Source organism: Lepeophtheirus salmonis, chromosome 4 (assembly GCF_016086655.4).
Source record: "Lepeophtheirus salmonis chromosome 4, UVic_Lsal_1.4, whole genome shotgun sequence".
NCBI classification, from domain to species: Eukaryota; Metazoa; Arthropoda; class Copepoda; order Siphonostomatoida; family Caligidae; genus Lepeophtheirus; species Lepeophtheirus salmonis.
The window spans coordinates 38499192-38522036 of record NC_052134.2 but is presented as its reverse complement, the minus strand read 5'-3'; the positions used below and the strand labels follow the sequence as shown (position 1 = coordinate 38522036).

Genomic DNA, 22845 nt, shown 5'->3' with positions numbered 1-22845 from the left:
TAAGTTCTATTCAATGCGTATGAAAAGTATTTTTTTACTTATAGAGCCATTTGATGAAGTCTTATCAAGATTTATTGAGAATTCGTCCATTTTATGGAGTACAAATATCAACTTTGAGCCCCCTAAATGGTGTTTCCTTCAATTATGATGCAATTTATGAAGTCAGGGAAAACTCTTTGTAGCATGCTATTGTTTTAAATTTGGACTTAATTAAATTACAAACATAGGTACATATTTAACAGTGTTCGATTCAAGTATTCCTTGAGTTCGAAAAAAAACTCAATTTCACTAAATTCTACAATTTTCTGAAAATTACTCAATATCGCCCCTAATACTTTTTTCTGGAAAATTCGAATTTACTTGAACTCAAAAAAATAAAACTCGGCACTCTCGAGTGAAGGATTATTCAAATTTCTAGTATATTTTAAAAGAGTAATGTTTTAAAAAGAAGAAAAAACATTAGATTTTATGTGAAAATTCTCGAAAATTCGAACTCAACCGAACTCAAAAATTAGTATATTTACCTAAAACAAGCTCGATTCGACACATAAATCTAATTTTGAGCCACATATAATTCATTTTTTTACTCGTACCCAAGAATAATATTTATCATTTGTATAAAAAAATTAATAACATTGGCACAATAACTATTACTTATTATTGTTTCAGAAACCCTGTAAAAAAATTATCATCCACAATCCAAAGCAAATCATTTTCCAAGATTTTGAAAAATTACATCCTTGAATAATTTTTTGATAATTTTTATTTCATTGATGGCATTAGCTACACTAAATGGCACCATAGATTACGTATAATAGTTTTCTTGGTCTATTTTAGAGTAACCCTATTACTCTATTTTTTTTTTAGATTTATATTTTAATTTATGTGTGTATGGGAAGCTAACTAACAAATCTTATTTTAAGGAAGTAAATATGAATTGATAATTTCGACCAAGAAGCTAATGATTTAAAACTTCCTTAAAATCAGTTGAGTTAATTCGACTCACCGATATAGTGATAAAAGTCCTGTTATGTAAATACACCTATGTGTTAATATGTTAGGTACGATATTGGGTTATGTATACATATATTCATTTATTAGAAATAGATTATACTTTTTCCATAAATGTGGAACGGCTGTAATTAATTACTTCACGTATTTTCAAATGACAAGGACATAACTTTTCCCTTTCAGACTTGCTTAGAAGAAAGACCATAAAGAACTTCTATGTTCATACATACGTATGTAAAATGTACATATTCTGGCCATGGAATCATTTCAACTCTTAAACCTCAAAATTACTATCAAAAAGAGTAAAAGCTTTAGTAGCATTAAGAGCTTAGTTCTGATGCTTTTTGCTTCTTTTTCATTACATGCCAAAAACTCATATATGTATGTATAGATTTTCATCTACTACGTTTTGATTGCCTCATAGTAAAAAAAATACCTATAATAAACCAATAGAAAGTCAAAAACTATGCCGTATGGGTTAAAAACAGTACATTTTTAAAAGGGCATACTTTGTTTAAATGTGGATGTATATGTAACACAAATAAAATCTATATCGAGTCAACATAGAAACAACCTTAAATAAATATCAATAAAATGAGAAAATAGCCATTTATTTCATAATTTCAGGAGTCTATTTAGGTGAATGATGTGCTTAATATTCAAAATATCTAATTATGATTACTATAGTTTAAGATACTCATTTGATTTATCGGGCTTTGTTTGGCCCCTATATATAAATATGATATATTCCATAAAAAATGGTTTTCTTTAGGTAAGATAAGTAATTTTTGAACATTTTAGTGTAACTTGGGATCCCATCAAAGGATTAATCATAATATTTGATTCATTTAAATATAAAATAATGAGTTGAAGAATGTAAACTAATCCAAATTCAATTTCGGAAAAACTTATTGTAGCTTGTTTTAATTATTGTATCTATAGAAATTGTTTGTTGGTTTTACTGAAAGTTAATATATATCACCTTCTTCCTTTAAAAACGAGGTATAATTATAAAGTGAAGCATTTTTTTGATTACAACCTTTAGAAACAAAAACAAAAAAAATATAAGAAAAAACAATGATTATCAACTCCAATTTAGAATATTAGCAATATCATCTAGTTAGTTAAGCTTAACTGACTGTTTCTGGTCCCTTATGAATTGCTTTAGATTGATAGTGTATCTTAACATCTGCCTATGAGTCTAAAAGTGGATGATCGAGGTAATTTTAAAATTATATACCTAGGAATATGAAATCGTTGGGAATCTGTATTAGCTTTTAAAAAATAGGATGTTTTGTAGCAACAAAATGTATTATTTCTTTAAGGGAAATTGCAAAAATTCAAGTCCCTCAGTGTTTCTCTACAATATTTACAATTTCTACTATTATGCTTCGTCAAGTGTTGATCTTTTAGCCCTTATTAGTTGAAATGATTTTTTAATAGTCCATTAATAAGGAAAACTACTTTAAAAAAATGGAAAAAAAATCATTATATATCAAAAATTTCGATTTCAAGCAATAAATGATCCAAACTTTATAGCAACAGATGTAAAAGTACTATTCTTGAGTTTTTATCGAAATAAAACACATTTTTTTTAATAAAATCGACTGAAAAACTATCATTTCTTGATCGGCCACTAAAGTTGAATGAATATTATATTCTGTTAATATAATTTCTATCGAATAAAGAGTTCTCCAAAAATTAGGATTACTGCCTTTATTGGTTAAAATCCAAAACTGATAGAAGGACTTTTTTCTTCTTCTTTTTTTTTTTTAATGGAAATAAAAGTTTGAGTGATGCAATGACACTTTATAACATTAATCATTTGAATTTCCTATTTTTGGAAGAGATAATTGTTTAATTATGTCATTAAACTTGTATATAAGTACATATTGCATGTCTTGCATTTAGAAAATCATTCTTTGTGAAGTAAGTAACACAACTCTTTTCAGTGATTTGAAGGTTAGAAAGAGTTTTTTATGGACACATATTAAACATTTCATACCTTTGTTTCTAATGACAGTTTCTTAAATATATTTCTTCAATTGAAAATGAACCTTACAGGAAAATAAATTTTTGATTTAATATACAACCTATTGATTTTATAGCATGGATGAAAATGTCTTTCTTTTACATAATGTCATTTTTGCTTTTATTTTCTTGTTGTTTTTATAATGGTGTGATTATTTTTTTCTTTTTACTATTATTCTATATCTATAGGTTTAATGTATATTTATGTGTTTATACACTTACCCATAATTGCACCCATAAACGACTGCATATACCTAAGCACAAACATATTTTTAACTTGAGATAAAATGATATAATAAATTATTTGTCGTAGAAGAATAAAGAACAAGCAAAGGCTTTTACATAAAATGCATTAAGAAAATCCAAAATATTAAAGAGATTTCATCACTTGCCTTTGTGTCATTTTAAAATGTACTATATACCATAAAAAACGGGAGCAACATTCTTTAGAAATATGTATGTATTTCCCTACTTGTCGAAAATATAGTTCAGGGACGCAACCAATTTTATTCACATATCCGCAGCAAATGGTAAAATTTAACTTATGATTCACAATAAATTGAAACTTAATAAAGGTAATTCATATCCATCCCTTCCTGTCCCTATTATCGGCCCTTAAAAAGCATCGCTATGTTAACTCTTAAGGTTACAATTTTCCCTTGTAGACTACCTACAGTAAATAACTACCCATTTTACTACATAAATAGATTTTTTTTTGGAGACACTTGAGGTATCTTTCAAAGTTAAGATATACACTCATTATAGAGTCATCAATATCCTGTAAAGGTACTTTTTTCATTATAAATTGAAGAAATGTTCAATTTTATGTAGTATAAAGTAATAATACATGAACGAGGTAAAGTGAAGGTACATTTGGTATGCTTGATTATTTTGATTTTTTTTTATGTTATTACACTCGCCACGAACATATATTTACTGTATCAACCATGGAATATGTTTAGATTGTTTGGAGAGGCATAACATTTTTGCATATTTTGCGTATTCAACGATTTTTCGCTATAAAAAGCATGGACCGAAGACTTTGCATTTAATTTCGTGTAAAAAATGAAATTAAGTGCTCCAAAGCAATTGAAATGTTACCATTTGCATACAAAGAAACTGTTCTGAATATGAAAATATGTTTATAAGGGGTACAAACTCTTTCAAGATGGCCGAGAAGATGCTAATTACGAGTCTTGCTCTAGACGTCCAAGCACGTCAACAACAGATGAACACCTCAAATCACTATCAAAGAAGTTGCTGTGGATATTTACATATCGGTTGGCCCGTGCCACCATTTTATTCGGAAGTTTGGAATTGGACGAGTGTCAGCGAAGTTTGTTCCGAAACTTTTCAATTTTGACCAAAATAATTGTTGAGATTGTTTGCACAAAAAACAATATCAAAATCATGCCTCAGCCACCATATTCAACAGATTTGGCCCATTGGGACTTTTTCTTGACTCCAAAACTGAATAGACGGAGATTTGCAACGATTGAGGAGATAAAGACTGCATCACTGAAAGAGCTCAAGGTTATACCAAAAAAATTTTATGAGAAGTGCTTCGAGGATTAGAAAAGCTTCGACACAAGTGTATTGTAATGGAGGGGGATTACTTTAAATACAGTCTTTTTTTATTTTTTATTATTGCAACTGTCTATTTTTCTCTTTTCTTAGAGTTTATTCACTCTTTAGTGCCAAAATAGATTGATGACAAGGTAACTGTCGGATATATTTAATGATGTAATTGAACAAAGTTATTTGCATGAAACTGCTTTTGTGTCCAATTCAATTCCTTAAATTGTCGAAATTTTCTAACCTATACATCCCTACTTTTGACCTTCAAAAGTAGAACAAATGGTTTCTTAACATGAAAACGATCACTCATATTATTTATTGGTCATAGATCGTACTGCAAATACCTATACATATGTATATTTGTAAAGGATGATACCAAATATAGCTCTCATCATTTTTAATAATAACTATCATTTTTATAAAGATGTATATATATTAAAGTAGTTGGATAGAATAACAAACTTTTTAAAGGTTGCTCTTGAACTAGTTAATAATTATTAAACTTCTTTTAGTAATAATTATCAGAAAATATATTCTCTTTCTTCAATGATGCAAAATCAAACCACGTAAAAACAAACTGCACAGAATAACATTACTTATCTTAAATAGGTATTATTGCAATATGCGTAAAACAAAGGTATATGTATACATATTAATGATGTAAATATTGCCATTAATTATGTGCACTTCATTTGTAATAAATATATGTATGTACATTTATTAATTTTTCTAAAGAGCTACATAAATTATAATTATAATATAGGTACGTAGAGTATCTTCTTATTATATTATTGCTTTTTAAAGATATAGGTAAATATTTTTATATTAATCCTCTTAAAAATGATTTTTAATTCCATTAGCAAAAAACAATCATTTGTTAAAGTATCTTTAGACCACACTTAAGAAATCAACAAAGCTCTACTTTAAAAAAAAAGTTTTAGGCTTATTACGAATCTGCAAATAGCTCAAACCAATCAAAAACATGCTTATTAAATACTTTAACTTTATTATTATAATAAACCATTGAAATTTTATAGGGACCTTGTATCTCTTCACTTTATGACAAACTATAGTTTTTGTCACTGTGATCAAAAATGTTATTTCTTTAGACTTTTAGATTAAGGGTAAATTTTTTGTCATTTCTTTGTGCACACAAAGAATTTTCTCTGATTCAGAAATAAATTCAAAAATAGTAAATTAAAATATTTTTTTTAAATCTGGAAACATGTACCTACAAACTGTATGGTAAGTTTTTTACAAATTCAAGTAGATCTTGAATTTTTTTCCGAAAAAAAAAAAAAAAAAAAAAAAGATAGCCCAAAAAATCAGAAATTTGGGGGGGTTGAAAGGTCATTATCATATTTCTCAGGGTAAAAGGATCTGAGACATCTCAACTGAATCAAAAGGGCAAAAAGGTTGAAATTTTCTTGACTTAACGTATTTTAAGCTTCATATTAATGACCGATACCAAGCTAAAATTTTGTATCATGTACGTAAATTTAATATAGTTTTTCAGAAATTGATGTATCTAGCTACACATTTATGTTCGAAAACCAAATTCTACATAATTGGAATCAGTCAACCTGTTAAAAAAACAATTTTAAGAAAGTCAAACTGTTGGTAGGGGAGACTAGCGAGTAATGTTCTAAATTAGTCCTAAAAACATCCATCCTATAATTATCGAAATTGATAAGATTTCACTAAAAAACATTACATGAAAACATTAAAAATAATATCATAAAATCAACGTTAACTTCAGCCACCTTACAGTATTATTATGTATTAAAAAATGGATCTGAAAATTTGCATACAATTAATGTTTATCGGACACTTTAATATAAATTCGTCACACTATTCAAATTAAAAGTATAAGTTAAACATTTACAAACAGTTAAAAGTCTAAATTTTACGACATTTATGTTTTTTGAGATACCGTAATTTATGCAAATCATCAATAGAATAGCTCATAATTCTAAAAAAAAAACTTTTTCCAACATTTATTTTTTAAGCCACCTTAAAGTACCTACATTCTGTAAGTTGGAAAGCCACTTTAAGAAATTAAAAAATTAAAAAAAAGGTTACCTAAAAATATTAACATATGATTAAAAACTCAACTTGAAACTCAGGTATGGGTTTAACTAAGAAGTTAAATTGTACAACTCTGATAAAAAAATATGAATTAGGTGAATAAAATTTCAACATTATTTTTCTGGGTTTTGCCCCCCTCCCTCCCCCTCTTCCATTGTTTCCAATCCTCTCCAAATGAAGTCATTTGAAGCATGAGCAATAAGGCTTTCAAATATAACACAGAGTATTCATTAAGTAAAGTTTATTTTTAGTTATAAGTAAAGTGTATAAAAGGAGTTATATACAAAGTTAAATTGAATTTAGAAACACAAAGGAAATATTATTTATTACAATATTTTGTGCATATAAGACAGTGAAATTGGAATAATCCAAATTTTACCAAGTTGTTCATTTATTTTTATAAACGAGTTTGTATAAAAGAACTTTAAATATTATTATGGGTATTTTTATACGCATTGAATGGAGAGTGCATTGCAAAAAAAGTCATTTCCTCATTCACTTGAAATTAAAAAATATTTTAAAGATCTATATAATCATATATAAATTAGAAAAATAAAGAAAATTTTAGGAATTTATAAAATACTTAGTAATTCCTAAAATATAATTACTAAGTGTAAATTATGAAATTAAGCAAGTGCATAAATTACAAGCTGTAAATGCATTGTGAATATGAGCGTTATTCAAACAAATATATAATATATATTTTTTGTTTTTGAGGAAATATTTAGGGGTTGTTTTAATCCGAAGAGGACTATATTTATATCCTTGTCAATTTCCTTTTGAAATAAGAACTGTGCTCACTTCTAAGAACATACAAGTTTTCTTTATTTTAAATCGGTCAAAATTGAAGATTTTAATTTTTTTTATATGAAAATTTATAATTTTTGATAAGAAAATGGAATTAAAAGTGGCTTACTAATGTTACTTTATTTAAATGAATTATTTTTTCTATGTAACACCTCTAAAGTTAGATTTATAACTTTTCTTCTGATTGAAGAATGGAAAAAAACGTTCACAAAAAATGATACGTATGGTGTTATAAGGTTAAAAAATATTTATGAGATGGAGAACCCCTATAAAAAACAAAAAAATGTTAACAAGTAATTATTTACAGAATATTATTCACTATTTATCCAAAAATTGTTTTTATTTTGTCTGTGTTAAAAACATTTATTAAATATATTTCTTATGCTCAGAAAATATATTTTTATTTCAAAATTCCTTTTTTTTAGTACAAAAAAGGGTTTTGTTAAAATTTAATTTTGATCAACTATTTTTTTTATTAAGATTCCAAATCTATGTCTCTGTAGTAATATATTTAACTAGTAAATCTTGTTTTATAAATTTTTCATGAGCACAACTACACATTGATACTCAATACTTGGGTTTTAGACCCTCAAAAATAAAATCACTTTGATAACAGCTTCAGAAAAAAAACACCTAAAAAACACCTTAGGATTTATAACCTTAAATATTTGTATTCCCTTTTTTTAATTGTATATTACTACAAATGTTTTAAATAAACTTAGAAGTGAAAAAAATAGAATCGAAGGAAAAGGAGATCAAAGCAAGCAAAAATAGTGAGCACATATTAAAGCATTAATATTAATTATAAGAATAAAAAAATAACATTCAAATAAAAAGAACAACGAACCTTCCATCTTCTTCGAGCATGAAAGTTTTTAAAGTTTTCTATATTTATCTCCGTTTCTCGTCTAAGAAGCTTATCTTCAATTTTTGTCGGCTGAAAAACAAATAAGAAACAAAAAAAGATTAATAAATTATTTTATTATCTTGATATAAAATACAAAAATAGTTAAATCTACTATATATTTAATGAGATGAAAAATAGAGGCAACAACATCAACAACGGGACATAAGTTATGCACTTTTGTGAAAGAATAGAGTTTTATTTGTTTACTATAATCACTTTCATTTATTCTATTCTTTTTATCCTCATTATAGCATCCTCTAATTGATGTGAATAGTATTTATTCTGCATATTTTGAGCTATTTGAAGCTCAATTTGACTCTAAATAACTAAAAAAATATGAACAATGGAAGATAAGTTTAGAGGAAAGCTATTTACCAAGCGGAAAAATAAAGACAACGTAATTAGTATTTGTATAACGTAATAATTTATGTGACACTTTTATGTGTCTGCTATAAGTATTTAATATTACTCCATAATAAACTACATAATCTTCATAAATTAACTTTTTTAATTGAATTGATAGGTAAATTCTGTAAAAAGAAAAAAATATATAAATCATGAAGGAAAACGATAAAGTAACGTCATGCATGATATCATATGTCTTCTAAGGGAAAAATATGCTAAGAATAACTTAGGCTCACAGGCACGTTTCGTCACTTGGTTTATAGCTTTTTCTTAGGGATGCAAAATTAGGTTGAGGTGATTGAGTACGCCTGCATTTGCTATCTGGTTCCTCTGATTCATTCCATTAGCTACTTGTTATTGATCTTACTCTATCTCTATCTCAACATTTCTTGCAATGCTTCTCGGAAAATGCTTCAGAACAATTCCGATTTGGTTGTGGTCACTTTTTTTGATTTATTATGAATAATTTATACTCTACTCTAAAAAAACTATAACATTCACATTACAAAGTAGATAATCATGGACTTCAAACTATGACCTGTAAAGAAAAATAAACTATTTTAGAAGCTTGAACTTGTGATCAAAGTCTTGATATTCAACTCAAAACTCCATACAAAAAATTTGAAATTTCTACTTCGGACACTATTCCAAAAGCTTAGACTCTTCTTAGTACTTTCTATCACTTCGGCAGTGTATTACAACGAAAATATGAACGCATACACATTCAAAGATATGTGTGAAAAAAAAAAAAAAAAAAGAACACTTGAGGAAGTGATATTCCCATGAAATCTTCCAACTAAAGTAAGAATGAAAAACCATCAAAGAGAATAATATATCTCATTCAAAGTAAAAAAAAGTAAGTTTCATATCTAAATCTAGCAGAACTTGTTCCATCGATTACGAACATATAATTAGTTTTTCATATAAAATCTGGTTTTTGGCATTTAAAAAAAAATCTTTTTTTAAGTGTGAGCAATTTTAGGTGAGAAAAAAAAGTCGAGAATTATTTTATTCTCTACAAAATTCTATCATAATTGTAGATATGGATTTATATTTTATATTTGATCAAATAACTATGACAAAGTGTAATTTAAATCTGAATAAAATATTTTTTAACTTCCATTTCCTATTATTGATTGACAGTATTATACTAAATTTGCAGCAATATTATTTCATAAAACATATTGGGCAAAAAAACAATAAGCCTTATTATTCAGTCCGTCCAAAAATAATAATAAAAAAAAATAATAATAACCAGTATATATTATTTGCTTTAACTTTATGCTTTTAATTTACAAATACTGTGAAAAAATAAGGGTTTTTTTTCTTTTTGAGTGCTGTAAAAATAGATTAAATTATTTTTTTAAATTTTCAAAGTTTCTATCTTATTAAAATAAATCAGTAACAAAATTTTTTGTAACATTCATTTTTGTTGGAAAAAGTTGCTAAACACGGATACCAATTTTGGTACAGATCCTCTACAAAAAAATTGGTAGTGCGACAAATTATAAAAGAACACTATGTGCTCAAAATACAAATGGTCTCTTAATCTAAAGTGTTACTGTACTACTATATTGTCTCAATAATGCGCAAAATATAATAGGATCCTGTAGAACTAAACATCAATTTCCTTTTTCTTCTTTTAATCAATTTTTGTTTAGACTAAAAAAAAGGAGAATAAATTCACCATTGGAATTAGCATTTACCTAAAGATAATGAATATATTAAACAAGAACACATGGATATGTATGTTTGTCTAAATGATTATTTTCTTTATTTTACTTTTTATTTGCAAAATGGGGTTTCAAAGCAATCTAAAATTAAATCAAGGTTAACCCTTTCATCAATAAACATTATTTTATTTTTACTTTCATGATTATGAAAGGGTATATTTAGAAATAACATGTACACACAATATGTATATATTATGTATGTTATGGAAAATAAATAAAAACCTCATACTTTTTCCTTAATATAAACAGTGTTCATTCTAGTTTGAAATCTTTTTCTCCAAAAAACCCAGACAATCGTATTCCGTTAAAGAAAAATATATGCTAACTAACTTTAAATAAGATATTGTCCTTAAAGGAATAAAAATATCATCTTACCCTCGGGGTTTGAACGTGTTAATCTTCCTCTTTTTTACTTTTTGGTCATCCCCAATTTTGTTAATGGGTTATTTAGGACCAATATTTAATTTTCTGCTTAAATTTATACAAAAATGTAATTACTATAATATTTTTGTTCTCATATTTCGTAAATTTCTAGCAATATTGATTAGTGTTGTGTAAGTCCTTATTTATGCGGTAAAGTCAAGTCATAGGACTGGTCTTTATCAGCAGAATTAGGAGAGCCTTTCTAAAAGAGTCCGGAATAATATTTCGAGATATTTAATAAATAATTCTTGATCCCCCCCAACATCCCTATTCTAAATAATGCGGTATGCATTCTGCAATACCCCATCACAAACTCGGAACAAAAGGGGTTTCGTCATAAATTAGCTATATAGTTCTTATTTACAAATAATAATACCTCTAACACAATAGATACATATTTTTTCTCTCGTCATCTATTCCATAGTTGCCCAAGGGTAGTCTCCCCACTCCCTCCCGTAAGGCAGCAGAAGGCTGACTATTTAGCACTTTCAAAGTGATGATCTCGGAGAGCGACTGGTTCATAATTATATATCCGCCAATGGATGAAAATATGAAGTTGGAGTCCATCATAACTGACTTTCTACTATCAATTTATGAACATAAATACATTTTAATTTTGTGTGTGTTGAACGTTGTGTCAAAAAAAAAAAAAAAAAAAAAGAAAAGGTGACTAACAGCAAATAAGCTTAACTGAAAAAAGTCTTTAGAAAGTCTTGATCTCTTAGAAGTGGATTTATTCGAAGTATGTTAGCAAATTTGAACTTAAAGGATTATAGTACTTTTGATAATACCGACATTCTCGTTATTACACAATATTATTTTCTGTAAGTCATTGTATTTTTATATATTAAGTACTTGATAGGGAGTTTTCTGCTTACGTCAGAATGAAAAAATATATATCTACTGTGAAAAATTAAAACTGATTTTATTCACAGAATTATTGAATAATTACATGTAAAAACCATTCATCTATTCAAATATTATTTTAGTGAGTTGTAAATATAGGCGTGGACGGTTTTAATGTGAGCAAAACTTAAAGTAAATAAAAATATTACTTAAATTACTATATTCGGTTTAAAAAATATTTTTTACTCGATGTTTTTTTTCTTTTATGACGTTTTTTATAAAACACATTTTCAGATTTTAGATGAATTTCTTAAAGAAATACATTCTTCAGTAACATTGATCACCATATTTTATTCCAGTTCTTTCAACAGTAAGTACACCTTAGTATCTTTTTATTTCTTTGATAGTATTTATAGACGGGAAAATAAAAGGAACTTTATGCATAGGAAAGGAATATTAATCCAGTAAAAAAACCTGAATCTAAGGTTTAATCTTACATATCAACAAAAAATGAAGTAGACTTTCTTCTTCTCCTTCCGAGACTCAAGGCTAGATTTTTCATTACATGAATAACTTGAAGTGAGTTTTAGGGAGATGTATCAAACAAGGGCGAGCGATATTAAAACTCTAATTCGAGACTTTAGTGATACTTCATAAAAATGGGAAATTAAAGTTTCTGTCTAACTGGAATGTATTTTTGTTCAAAGGTCGTAGTGTAATAAGAAAAAAAGGATAGAACATTTATCCAGTAATTTTTTTTCTCTTATTCATTGTTAAGATATCTTAGAGAGATAGTGTAGATCATTGAATCAACAATGATAATGCCAATGGTGACTTATGACTAGAAGTTAAAAAATATGAAGATTATAGTTCAAAGAATTAGCAATGTAAATCATTAGGAGAGAAAGATATTTGAGCGCATTCGGCCTGTAAAAATAAACTTTTTTACCTCATGACATTAAAAACGATATGGTAATTTTATAAGTGAGCTTGTTCACTGTTGAGCTAACGCAATGAATGTGAGATCTATTATACGTATACTTAGGGATGCTCCTTTTGTAGAGTTTGAGAATAAGGTAGGACCGTAACATATGGTGCTATTGATTTGAATACCTTTTCCTCACATCACCTTCCGGAATAGGAGGATGGAAAAAAAATAACTGTTCTACAGAGTTAAATCTTTGACATTTGTAATAGTATAGGTGTAAGGGAAAACATTATAATTATGTAAGATATAAATATTATAATTTTACTATGTATTTAAAAGAAATATCTTTAATAAACGTAGGCGAGAGCTCTTTTTTTTAATGTTCCTTTAATTGGTGAGATGGAGTTGCACTGATTAAATATAAGTAAACAATTACATTACTCCATCTAACCAAGGAATCTTTTGACGAAATCCATATACATAGAGTGTATTTTTTATCTCTAGAAATGACCGGAGCGCGAACGTATACACATCAAGTTCAAGAGAATAACTTCACCTGAGCGCGTTGTCGATGAGCTATGAGTTTTTTAATTATTCTTTTTGAGTGAGATGTTCTCACCAAAATGATATGACATAAAATGTTAATAATTAAAACAAAAATAACAATTTATTCAACCGGTTTTCCTTTTAAAATAATAAAACTGTATTTTTTCTCTACAAAGTTGCATGCAAACTTATGCCTTCGGGGCTAGGGAGAACGAACAAAAAAAAAGAGCAGCTTGATGCACGTCTATCTTTTTATTAACTCGCAACCGCGACTGACAAAAAGAAAGGGAACATTTGAAAACATATATTTGATAGATTATCTTCTGTATCTTTCTTATTGCCAGCTGTTAATTATATTAATTATTTTGATTTAATCATACTTATATCAATATAAATTTATTTATGGATGCATTATACCGTGAATTATTTAAATTAATATAATAATAAAAAAAAAGTTCATAATACGTTGAGTCAGCAACTGTAAATAAAACAAGAGCCAAATCATGAAAATTAATCAAAACAGACGAAAGTAAGACACATAGTCTTTTTTAATATCTAAAAAGGCTAGTTTGAATTAAGAAATATTTTGTATTAATTATGCAGGGTGTCACTGGGCATGTGTTTTGAGGTCACCTTGGACACTGCCAAATTCGTTCAAGTTTCGATCTTTAATATTTAGATAGTGAACAGCATATATTGTCATCATATTTGATGGTTTTGAGCCTAATTAGACAATTTGTATAGCTATGTATTTTAAAATATAGTTTTACGGGATTGGGTATGCAGGATATAAATGAAAAAGACTAAAACATGAACATATGTATGTATACCTACATGAATGAATAAGTTCAAAAAGAAAAAAGAGGAACGCTTCAGTGCTTTTCTTTTCCAAGTGCATTTATGATTATGAAAGGAATAAAGAAATGAAAAGGTAAGAAATGAAGAAGATAATCATAAATCTCTTGTCAAAAACCTATCTCTTGGAAATAAATCCCCATTACCGTACAAACGACCAATGTATTTCCTAGCACTGTTAATGCTATGATGATCTTCAAATCTCCTTTTTCAAAATGAAGAAATTCAATAAACAAAAAGCATTTCATTTTTGGAAAAAACTAAATAGCAGAAATTACAAAAATGTGACTCTGTGACCAAGGCTTCTAAATGTGATATTAGTAGCCCAATTTGAGTAGATTTAGTATATTTGGAAGGCATAGTTTTTTATTTAATAAAATAGTACAACTACAAACAGATAATTTTTTTAGCTTTTTACTTAATCTGCGGGAAAAATTATACGTAATCGATTCTTTACTTTTTTGCAGACTTCTCTAAACTTATAGACTTTCAGATTATTTCCCTTTAAATTTGGTTTTTAAATATTAGACATTGGAGTGCCTTCTGAAATACATTGTCACACTAAACAAATTATGTAATAGTAGATCTCTGTGGCAAGAATTTAGTCGATTTACATACACATAGACTGAATTCTTGCAACGGAGTAATTTAACTAATGTAATGAGATAGTAGTTAAAGCGCATCAACTAGAAAATTACAATTCACACTTTCAAGTACCTAGGCACTCCATATTTACATAATACTTTATCAAAACAGTCTTCTTTTCTTATACTATTAAAAGATAAAAGAGAGTAAGTTGTGAATCAAGAATGACAGGTTCATTTACCGCTCTTTGATTATGGTATTATCACAACAACATCCATTTTTTAATGATAATGTTAATGAGAAGAGTGGGGAAATGAAATTTGAAATCATTTTTGAGACAGCAGGAGTTTATTTATTATATTAAAAAAAATATATTTAAATTAATTTTACTCAAACTATTTTAGTAAAGGCATCTCTCAAATGTATGTAAAGTCTCAAGGCACCCCTCTGTAAATATGATTAAAAAAGACAATTAAAAACAAAATGCAAATGCTCTGTATATTTAGACGGGATAGGACATAATACAAACAGTAAATAACAATTTAATAACTTTTTATAGAGCAACTTTCAAAAAATAGGTCTACAAAGTAAAAATACGTCACAAAACAAGAAATCTGAGTCAAGACACAAATGTCATGGAATCATAAGAAGTGGGCTACTCAAGTGATACAGCAACAAATGCTATATATGAATCAACACCAAATTGAGAACAAGATTATTCAATTACACATAATATTCCAAATTATAGAAGAACAGGAGTCTACATGCACGCTGTGTGTAGGTATCACAAATAAACCGCAATTAAGAGAGAAGAAGAAGAGGGGATGTGATTAACCATCAATGAGAGATGTGAGTCTGAAGAAAATCACATAACCAACCTATTCTGGTAGAAATGGAGGAGAAGCAGACACAAAGCTCCTGGTTCACAGTCTTCAGGTACTCTCTATATTAGTTCTTGATTTACAACTTGCTTTAAAAGCTCGATTCAAATAGAAATATATTATGGTGAATGATTGCAGAAGAGCAATAACACGGCTTCAGGACACAGGCTACTGATAACCAAAACCTGTTCAGGCAAAGATATCTAAATCTCATTTTCAATCTGCAATCTTGCCTCATCTCCATCAGTTGCAATTTGATGACAGTGACCAGTTATTTACATTCTCCAGTGTGTTTGAACTCCAAGGGTCACAACTCCTAGGGTACATAATCAAAATATGCATAATCCTTAGTGTGGAAATAATGATTGAATTGCATGTAGAAAGATTTCACCTGTTGGGCTTTCAGGTCAGAAAGTGGTCGACTGTTTACATGAGTAGGCGAAACATGTCTAAGAATATTGCCCAAAAATTATTTATTACCCTAAATTTATTAATTCAAGATTTACTTTAAAAAATATAAAGTGTTAAGTAAAAATTGTAGATGTTTTTAGTGAGCTATATCTCTCGATTAATAAATTACATTTAAAAAAACTAAAAGTAAGCTTAAAGGTTAAGTTCATTTACAGTTTTGGGTTCGGTGGTGTCAATTGTGTATGACAAGCGTTCGAGAATGGAAGTAAAAAAAGAGAAAATTTGATACATCTTTTAGTATCACCAGGACCAAGGTGCAAAGGTGGAGCAGGTGACAAAAAAACTTGCGCTATTCATGAATCAATATAGTATGGAATGCAACAGCAAAGCGGTGGTTCCAACGATTCAGTTCTGGTAATATGGATGTCGAAAATGTCGATAAAATAATTGAAATCGTCGAGTTGGCCGGCATGATATCACTTATTCCATTGCCAAGGAACAAAAAATTAGCAAGAAACCCGTTAGGAACCAACTGTATAGGATAATCCTAACTATGTTCATTTTATTTTCATAGTAAAGCAGAAGAACCCTCAGAACTTTTGACTTCACTAATTACTACCATTCCCTAGTACGTTTTTCAAAAATTAAATGTCAGAGTAGACGATTTTTGGAAAGCAAACCTGATACATTTTACCGGCCCGCGTCACCCATTTTGAATAACACTGACTATGAAAAAATAAGAAAAATAAAAGCAGATCTTACCTTTATCCATGGATGCTCCAAACACTCCTCTACAGTTGCCCTTTTCCTGAAAAAAAAGAACATCATTATTTTATGTGCATAGATATCAACTATGATTAATCACTTAATACTTATAATAAGATACTATAGTTACATATAATGCATATTTTACTCATTTAAATGTATATGCTTTCTAGAATAACTACAAAAGAGAGGCAGGAACATTTAAATTTAAAACAAAAATAAGTGATATAAATAACCCATGAAATGGGAAGTTCTTTACTAAAGGTAAGTAAGCAAAAAAAAAAGTTCATTTAAATGATTTAGGCATCTTAATATTGGAGTGAGGAAAACATAACAAAAAAATAAAATTTGTGCTGAGAAGCAGCAGAAACTGTTGAAAGTATAGCTAAATATAGTAATTAACAAATCACAAATTGGTTTTGAGTTGTTAAATCTTGATTTCATAAAAGTAACGTTTTTCGTAATTTAAATCATACTCCTGCAAGTTTTGGACCTCCACTCCGTAGATGTACTTAACATATATACAGTTGAGCTCAAACATATTCGTACTTCACAAAAAAGAAAAGAAAACATAGTTATATTTTAATATTGGATCTACAAACTCATTTAGAATATCCCTAGTCAATCAAAGACTACTCTTAACTTTAAAAATTATAAATTAATTCATATTCCGGGGTAAATTAACAAATTATCATTTTTGGCGTTTGAAAAGGAATTCGTACCCAAAGAGCAAAATGACTTAATACATTGTGAGATGGTTTTCTTCAAATATTGAATACGCTTGGGATAAGTCCTTTCCAAATTGAAGCAAACACTGGGATCAATTTTGACCCAGTCTTCTTGCAGAATCTACAAAGATTATCTAGATTTGTTGGATATATTTTCTAAACTTTGTTTTTTCAGTGTAATCTATAGATTCTCATTAGAATTAAGGACAGGATTTTAGGATTGCCAGTCTATGGTCCTAACTTTATGTCTATTGATCTATTCATGAACTTTTTTGGATGTGTGGTTCTGGTCATTGTCTTGCTGGAACCACCACTGTCTTTCAAGCTTAAGTATCTTTGCTGATTGATGCAGATGCATTTCAAAAATATCGATGTAGTCTTCTTTTTTCATGGTGCCATCAATTTTGTGAAGTTCTCCAGTTCCATTGGCAGAAAAACTATTCCAAATCATGATGCTTCCACCACCGTGTTACATTGTTAATGCGTGAGTAAATAATTTGTACAATTTACATATAGTCACAAACATTCCAAAATTTTAATATGATATATATTTTCAAAGCAATATGAGATCTCCCATATCAGATCTCTCATATTTATATAAAGATAGTTGGATAGATCCTATTGATTTGCAAGTTTACTTTTAGCCTGCAGGTGGTTCGTGTTTTCCACACTTATATAACCCTCAGCTCTACCAAAACATTTGCTGGTTCATCACATACAACTTAAGTTTTTTTGTCTAAAAACTACTCTAAATTTTTTTCTTTCTACTTAGAATAAAAACATAAATATATTTCCTAGAATTTATGATTTGCTTTGATATTGAAATGAGAAACCTTATTATCAAATATTCTTAAAAATGGCAATATTTAAAAAATATATACTATTATAAAGTAAGAATTAGAAAGTACTTTTTAGTTCATTGTATTTTAACGTTTAAAATGTAAGACTAAGAAAATATTAGATTATATTTAAATTGCACTTCAAATTCATGTTAAAATATATTTTCTTTCAGTAGGTATTTTAGAAGGATACAAAGCATTGATAATCTATTTGTTACATTTTCAAAGTATTCCCGAAAGAAAATTGAATATTGTTTTTTTGTAAATGATGGGGAATGTTCTTACAATCGCATGGTCATTCAAAGTATAGGAAATTTATGAAAATGAGTCTTAAATGTTAAACCTACTTTAATGTATCCATACTTAATTTGGTTACAACTAAGCAATTGTATATATTTTTGTTGCTGAAGTTACACATATTACATAATAAACTAAATGTTCATTCATAGAAGTATTATCCAACCTAACATTTTTACTAAATGATAAACAATTTTCCACAATGGCGAGTTTCCTTCAGGAAATGTTTTTGTGGACGATAGATGCGTATAAATATGTACCTAAAAACAACATAAATACTTGTTTATATAAACATTAGGGGGAGGGGGGGAGTTTATATAATATATTTCCAAAATGTACGAGCTTTAAGCTCTAAAAATGTTCATTTCAAACAGAAGCACAATTTATTCTTTAAAAAAATCAAAACTTTAGGGGTTGACCTACTTGTTAATATTTTAAAAATAGTTTAAAATATGCATACGATATTTTTACAAAAAAATTGAGAGCCTCAAACAGGCTTGCAAAAATCATTTTAATAACAAAAAAAAAAAGAATTTGATGTTTGTATTATGAGCTTAAATTGTGTTTTTATTGGAAGACTGACATGCATTACCAAATAATCTTGGGAGGGGACTAATCAATTGCAACCTATTGGTTTTCTAAGTCCTATTGACCTATAATAGTGTTTTTTTTTTCATCATACGGCTTTACATTAACCAACATTACATCCACTCTCAATTCCCTAGTGAAATTGATCCAACAACCAATCTCAATGGCCCCTAGTTTGATCAAATATTTATATTTATTAAAGATTCCAGTCTGTTTTCTCTCAGATGAAATAAACTTACTCTTGAGCACTTATCGATAATGAAGAATGCTACAACCAGTCTGAATGCAAACATTAAACATATGGTTCCGAATTTATGAGCAAATTACAGTCGTTAGATGTAAAATAATGTATAAATAAAAATATTGAAACATAAATGACTTTTATCAAGTTTATATTATTTACTATCTAATTAAAATGAAAAACAATGTTCCATAAGTATGGCTCGTGAGATGATCTGCCATAACATTCTAGTAAATGTGAAAATATAAGCTCTATTTTAATGGGTATAAATCTATTGACAAAACGTATGTTATGTATATACTAACATTCATATATCGTATCTGCCCATATATCAAATAGTGATAATGGGCGTACCAACATATAAACATCCCTCTATTCTTTCCATTACAACTACAATAGATTATCTCCTTCACTCTCTTTTAACAGTATATTTATGAGTTTAATAATCAATTGCAAACAAAAAAATATTATAAAATAAATGAAATCTCCCCCCACTAAAAAAACAGAAAAAAACCAAAAAAAAAACACTATGAACTTTTTAGATTAAGTATGAAGGTACTTGAAAAATGAATCAGTCGAAAGAGTTTTTTTACGGTATTTTTTAAAATTTCTTACAAAAAAAAAATCCATTAATTCGTTTTCTTCATTAACTAAATTTTTAACTTTACAAAAAATGCAAACAAATATATTTCATCATTAATTATAATTAGTGTACTTGATAGTAAACATATATTTATTCGATTATAAAACAAATGAGATATAATTACATTGCGCCAATTGAACAAGTGCATTATAATCATCATTACAACATAATATCTAATCTGTACGATTATATGTAGTCTGAATATGTAACAAAATTGTAGATATAGTCCTTTTGTTTTGTCATAACACGCACATTGAATTGTAATGAGTATTAGACAACCAAACAAAACACTCTATATATAATTTTGTTTACACGGATATATCCCATTTTACTAGGGTTTCTTAGTTTCCCAGGAAATTTCTCTCCAAAAATATATCTAAACAATGGTTTGCTAAATAATATATAAAGTTAAATGTAAAAAATCAAAAATTCATCCTTGTTTCTTACTTTAAAAGTTACAGTTTAAATATTCATTAGTTGACTTGATAATAATAATTGTTGGGTATCATTTTTTTGTCCATGAACATAAATTCTGACAAACTGTATCTCAAGTGAATATTCAATAATATATATTCATTATATATGAAATCCTGTTTTTTTCAGGATTTTTGGGGGATACTATACCCAAGAAGTATAGTATTTAATTATGTATTTCACTCAATGAAAATGGAATCCTCCTTCCCATATTAAAAAAAAGTATTCAAATTATTTTTGTCTATTAATTGTACTACAAATGGCAGCTTATTTTGTAAACGGTTATTATCATCCTACTTAAATTTATTTAAAGTGTTGACTATTATAAAATCAAAATATATATTGCCTTCTAATTAAGAGATCGTATGCAATGTGTGAGTTTTAGTAATTAAATAATCTATTCATGTATGTTACTTATAGAAAATGGCAGTTCTTTTATAAATTAAATTTTTTTAAGGTTAAAAAAAACATACTTCAACATCCAAAACTCTAATTTTTTTGGAACCACGACCTTAATTTTTTTTTATTTATTATATCTCACCAGTAATTTTTAATTACTTCTTATTATTTCTATCAAATATATTGACACACACAAAAAAAGTGGGTTTTATTGCTGTATTATTATTACTAATATGCTGAGCATAGGCTACTTTTTTAACCCCTAAGCATCAGGGTATCTTTGGGTCACTTGCAAAAAAATAATAGAAATTTATGCAACCTTTGGTTTTACTATACAAACTAGTTTTATAGAAAATGTTGGCTTTATACATTGATGACTTGTATATATAGGTACATCAAAATCAGACAGATGGACAAACCTCTATAAATGTATATTACTTATTTATCAACAATAATGATACTCATTGACATTTTAGTTTATATTACCTCAGCTTTTTCCACAAAATAAATTTTAAATAACTTTTAAACTCGAGCAAACCCACACAAAAAAAGGGTTAAAATGTTGTTAGATTAGATAATTAATTATAGAGAATAAATACTAGTAATGAGCCTAATGAATTTAGAAGAAATATTTTCACTCTACGTTGTATGTTGTTTAATTATGAACAATAACTTACAGCTAACGTGATGTTTTTTATTTATACTCCACACAAACATGCATATTTTGTTGTTCTAAGCAATCACATTAGAAACAAACTTTAAGGACACTCAGACTTTGCTAATATCACTGCTTGAGGTAAACTAAAATGTTAAATATAGTTATAGAAAGAGAAATGTAGAGCAAAAATGTAACTACATAACTATGAACAAGTGTTTCTCAAATAAGGGGAAACACGGGTATGTCCTAAAAATCAGTTGCCTTTTACATACAATGTATTCCTATTGAGTAAGAGCTGCTCTACTATTGTCAGGAGGTCTGCAAAGGCGTAAAGGCGTACATATTAGTGTTGAGACTCGGTCCAGCACCGCCTTATTTTTCGGTACAGTCTTAAGTTATTTTTTCTTGACCGATTTGGACCTATTATTCGGTCGAGACCGCGGGTTCAGATTTTGAACTGATTTTTTTCGGTCTCATATAATATCAGAGACCTTTTTCTTTTTAGATCAACTGTCATTACACGATACGTTCTAGAATAAATACTCTATAAATATTAGAGACTGCGGGATCAAAATTAATCCGAGATATCTCTGTTTAAACATCATATAACGTCATTGTACTTGAAAAACTATGATGTCATGTTATAAGCTATTTATTTGTAAAATCGGTCTAGACATAATTTTTCCTTTGGCCAATCTAGACAGAACTTTTCCTTTGGACTAAATTTTTATATGAGACCGGTCCAGCCCGAGCTTTTTTGTTGGACTGAGCTAATTTCCTCCAACAAAAATATAACAGTCTCAAATCGGTCTAGGATTTCCAGACCGAAATCCAACACTAGTACATATGTATGTGCGTCCGTGTTGATATTTATTTTTCTATGACTACATAGGATAAAATTTACAAAAAGCTAAATGGTTATAGGTACATTTTGAGTTGTTATCATCAAAGTTCTTCGCTAATTAATTCATATTGATTCAATCATACTATTATTCACTTAATGAGAACCTTTACGCCTACAAATCGAATCATTTAATCATGTTAAATTATATTTTTATGAGCCAAAAAGCACAAATAAAGATAATTTTTCACACCTGACGACTGTCACTCGTCAGGTGTGTGGAGCAATAAACATTTCATTTATATGAGCCCATGGCATTTTAAAAAACTTTCCAAAC

General features: G+C 28.0%; 1 protein-coding gene across 8 annotated transcripts in view; it reads right to left on the bottom strand.

The window, feature by feature from the left end:
• Positions 1 to 22845, bottom strand: part of LOC121115899 (death-associated protein kinase 1) — a 234235-nt gene that overhangs the window by 39100 nt on the left and 172290 nt on the right. For 7 of the 8 annotated variants that reach the window (XM_071887894.1, XM_071887897.1, XM_071887899.1 and 4 more), the window contains exons 6-7: positions 16798 to 16843; positions 8363 to 8452 (exon numbers count right to left, since the gene is read on the bottom strand). In XM_071887894.1, coding sequence (XP_071743995.1) covers positions 8363 to 8452; positions 16798 to 16843 — 136 coding nt within the window. Of the gene's footprint in view, positions 1 to 8362; positions 8453 to 16797; positions 16844 to 21686; positions 21825 to 22845 lie in introns of those variants that run through there. The other variant, XM_040710079.2, reaches the window with a different exon arrangement.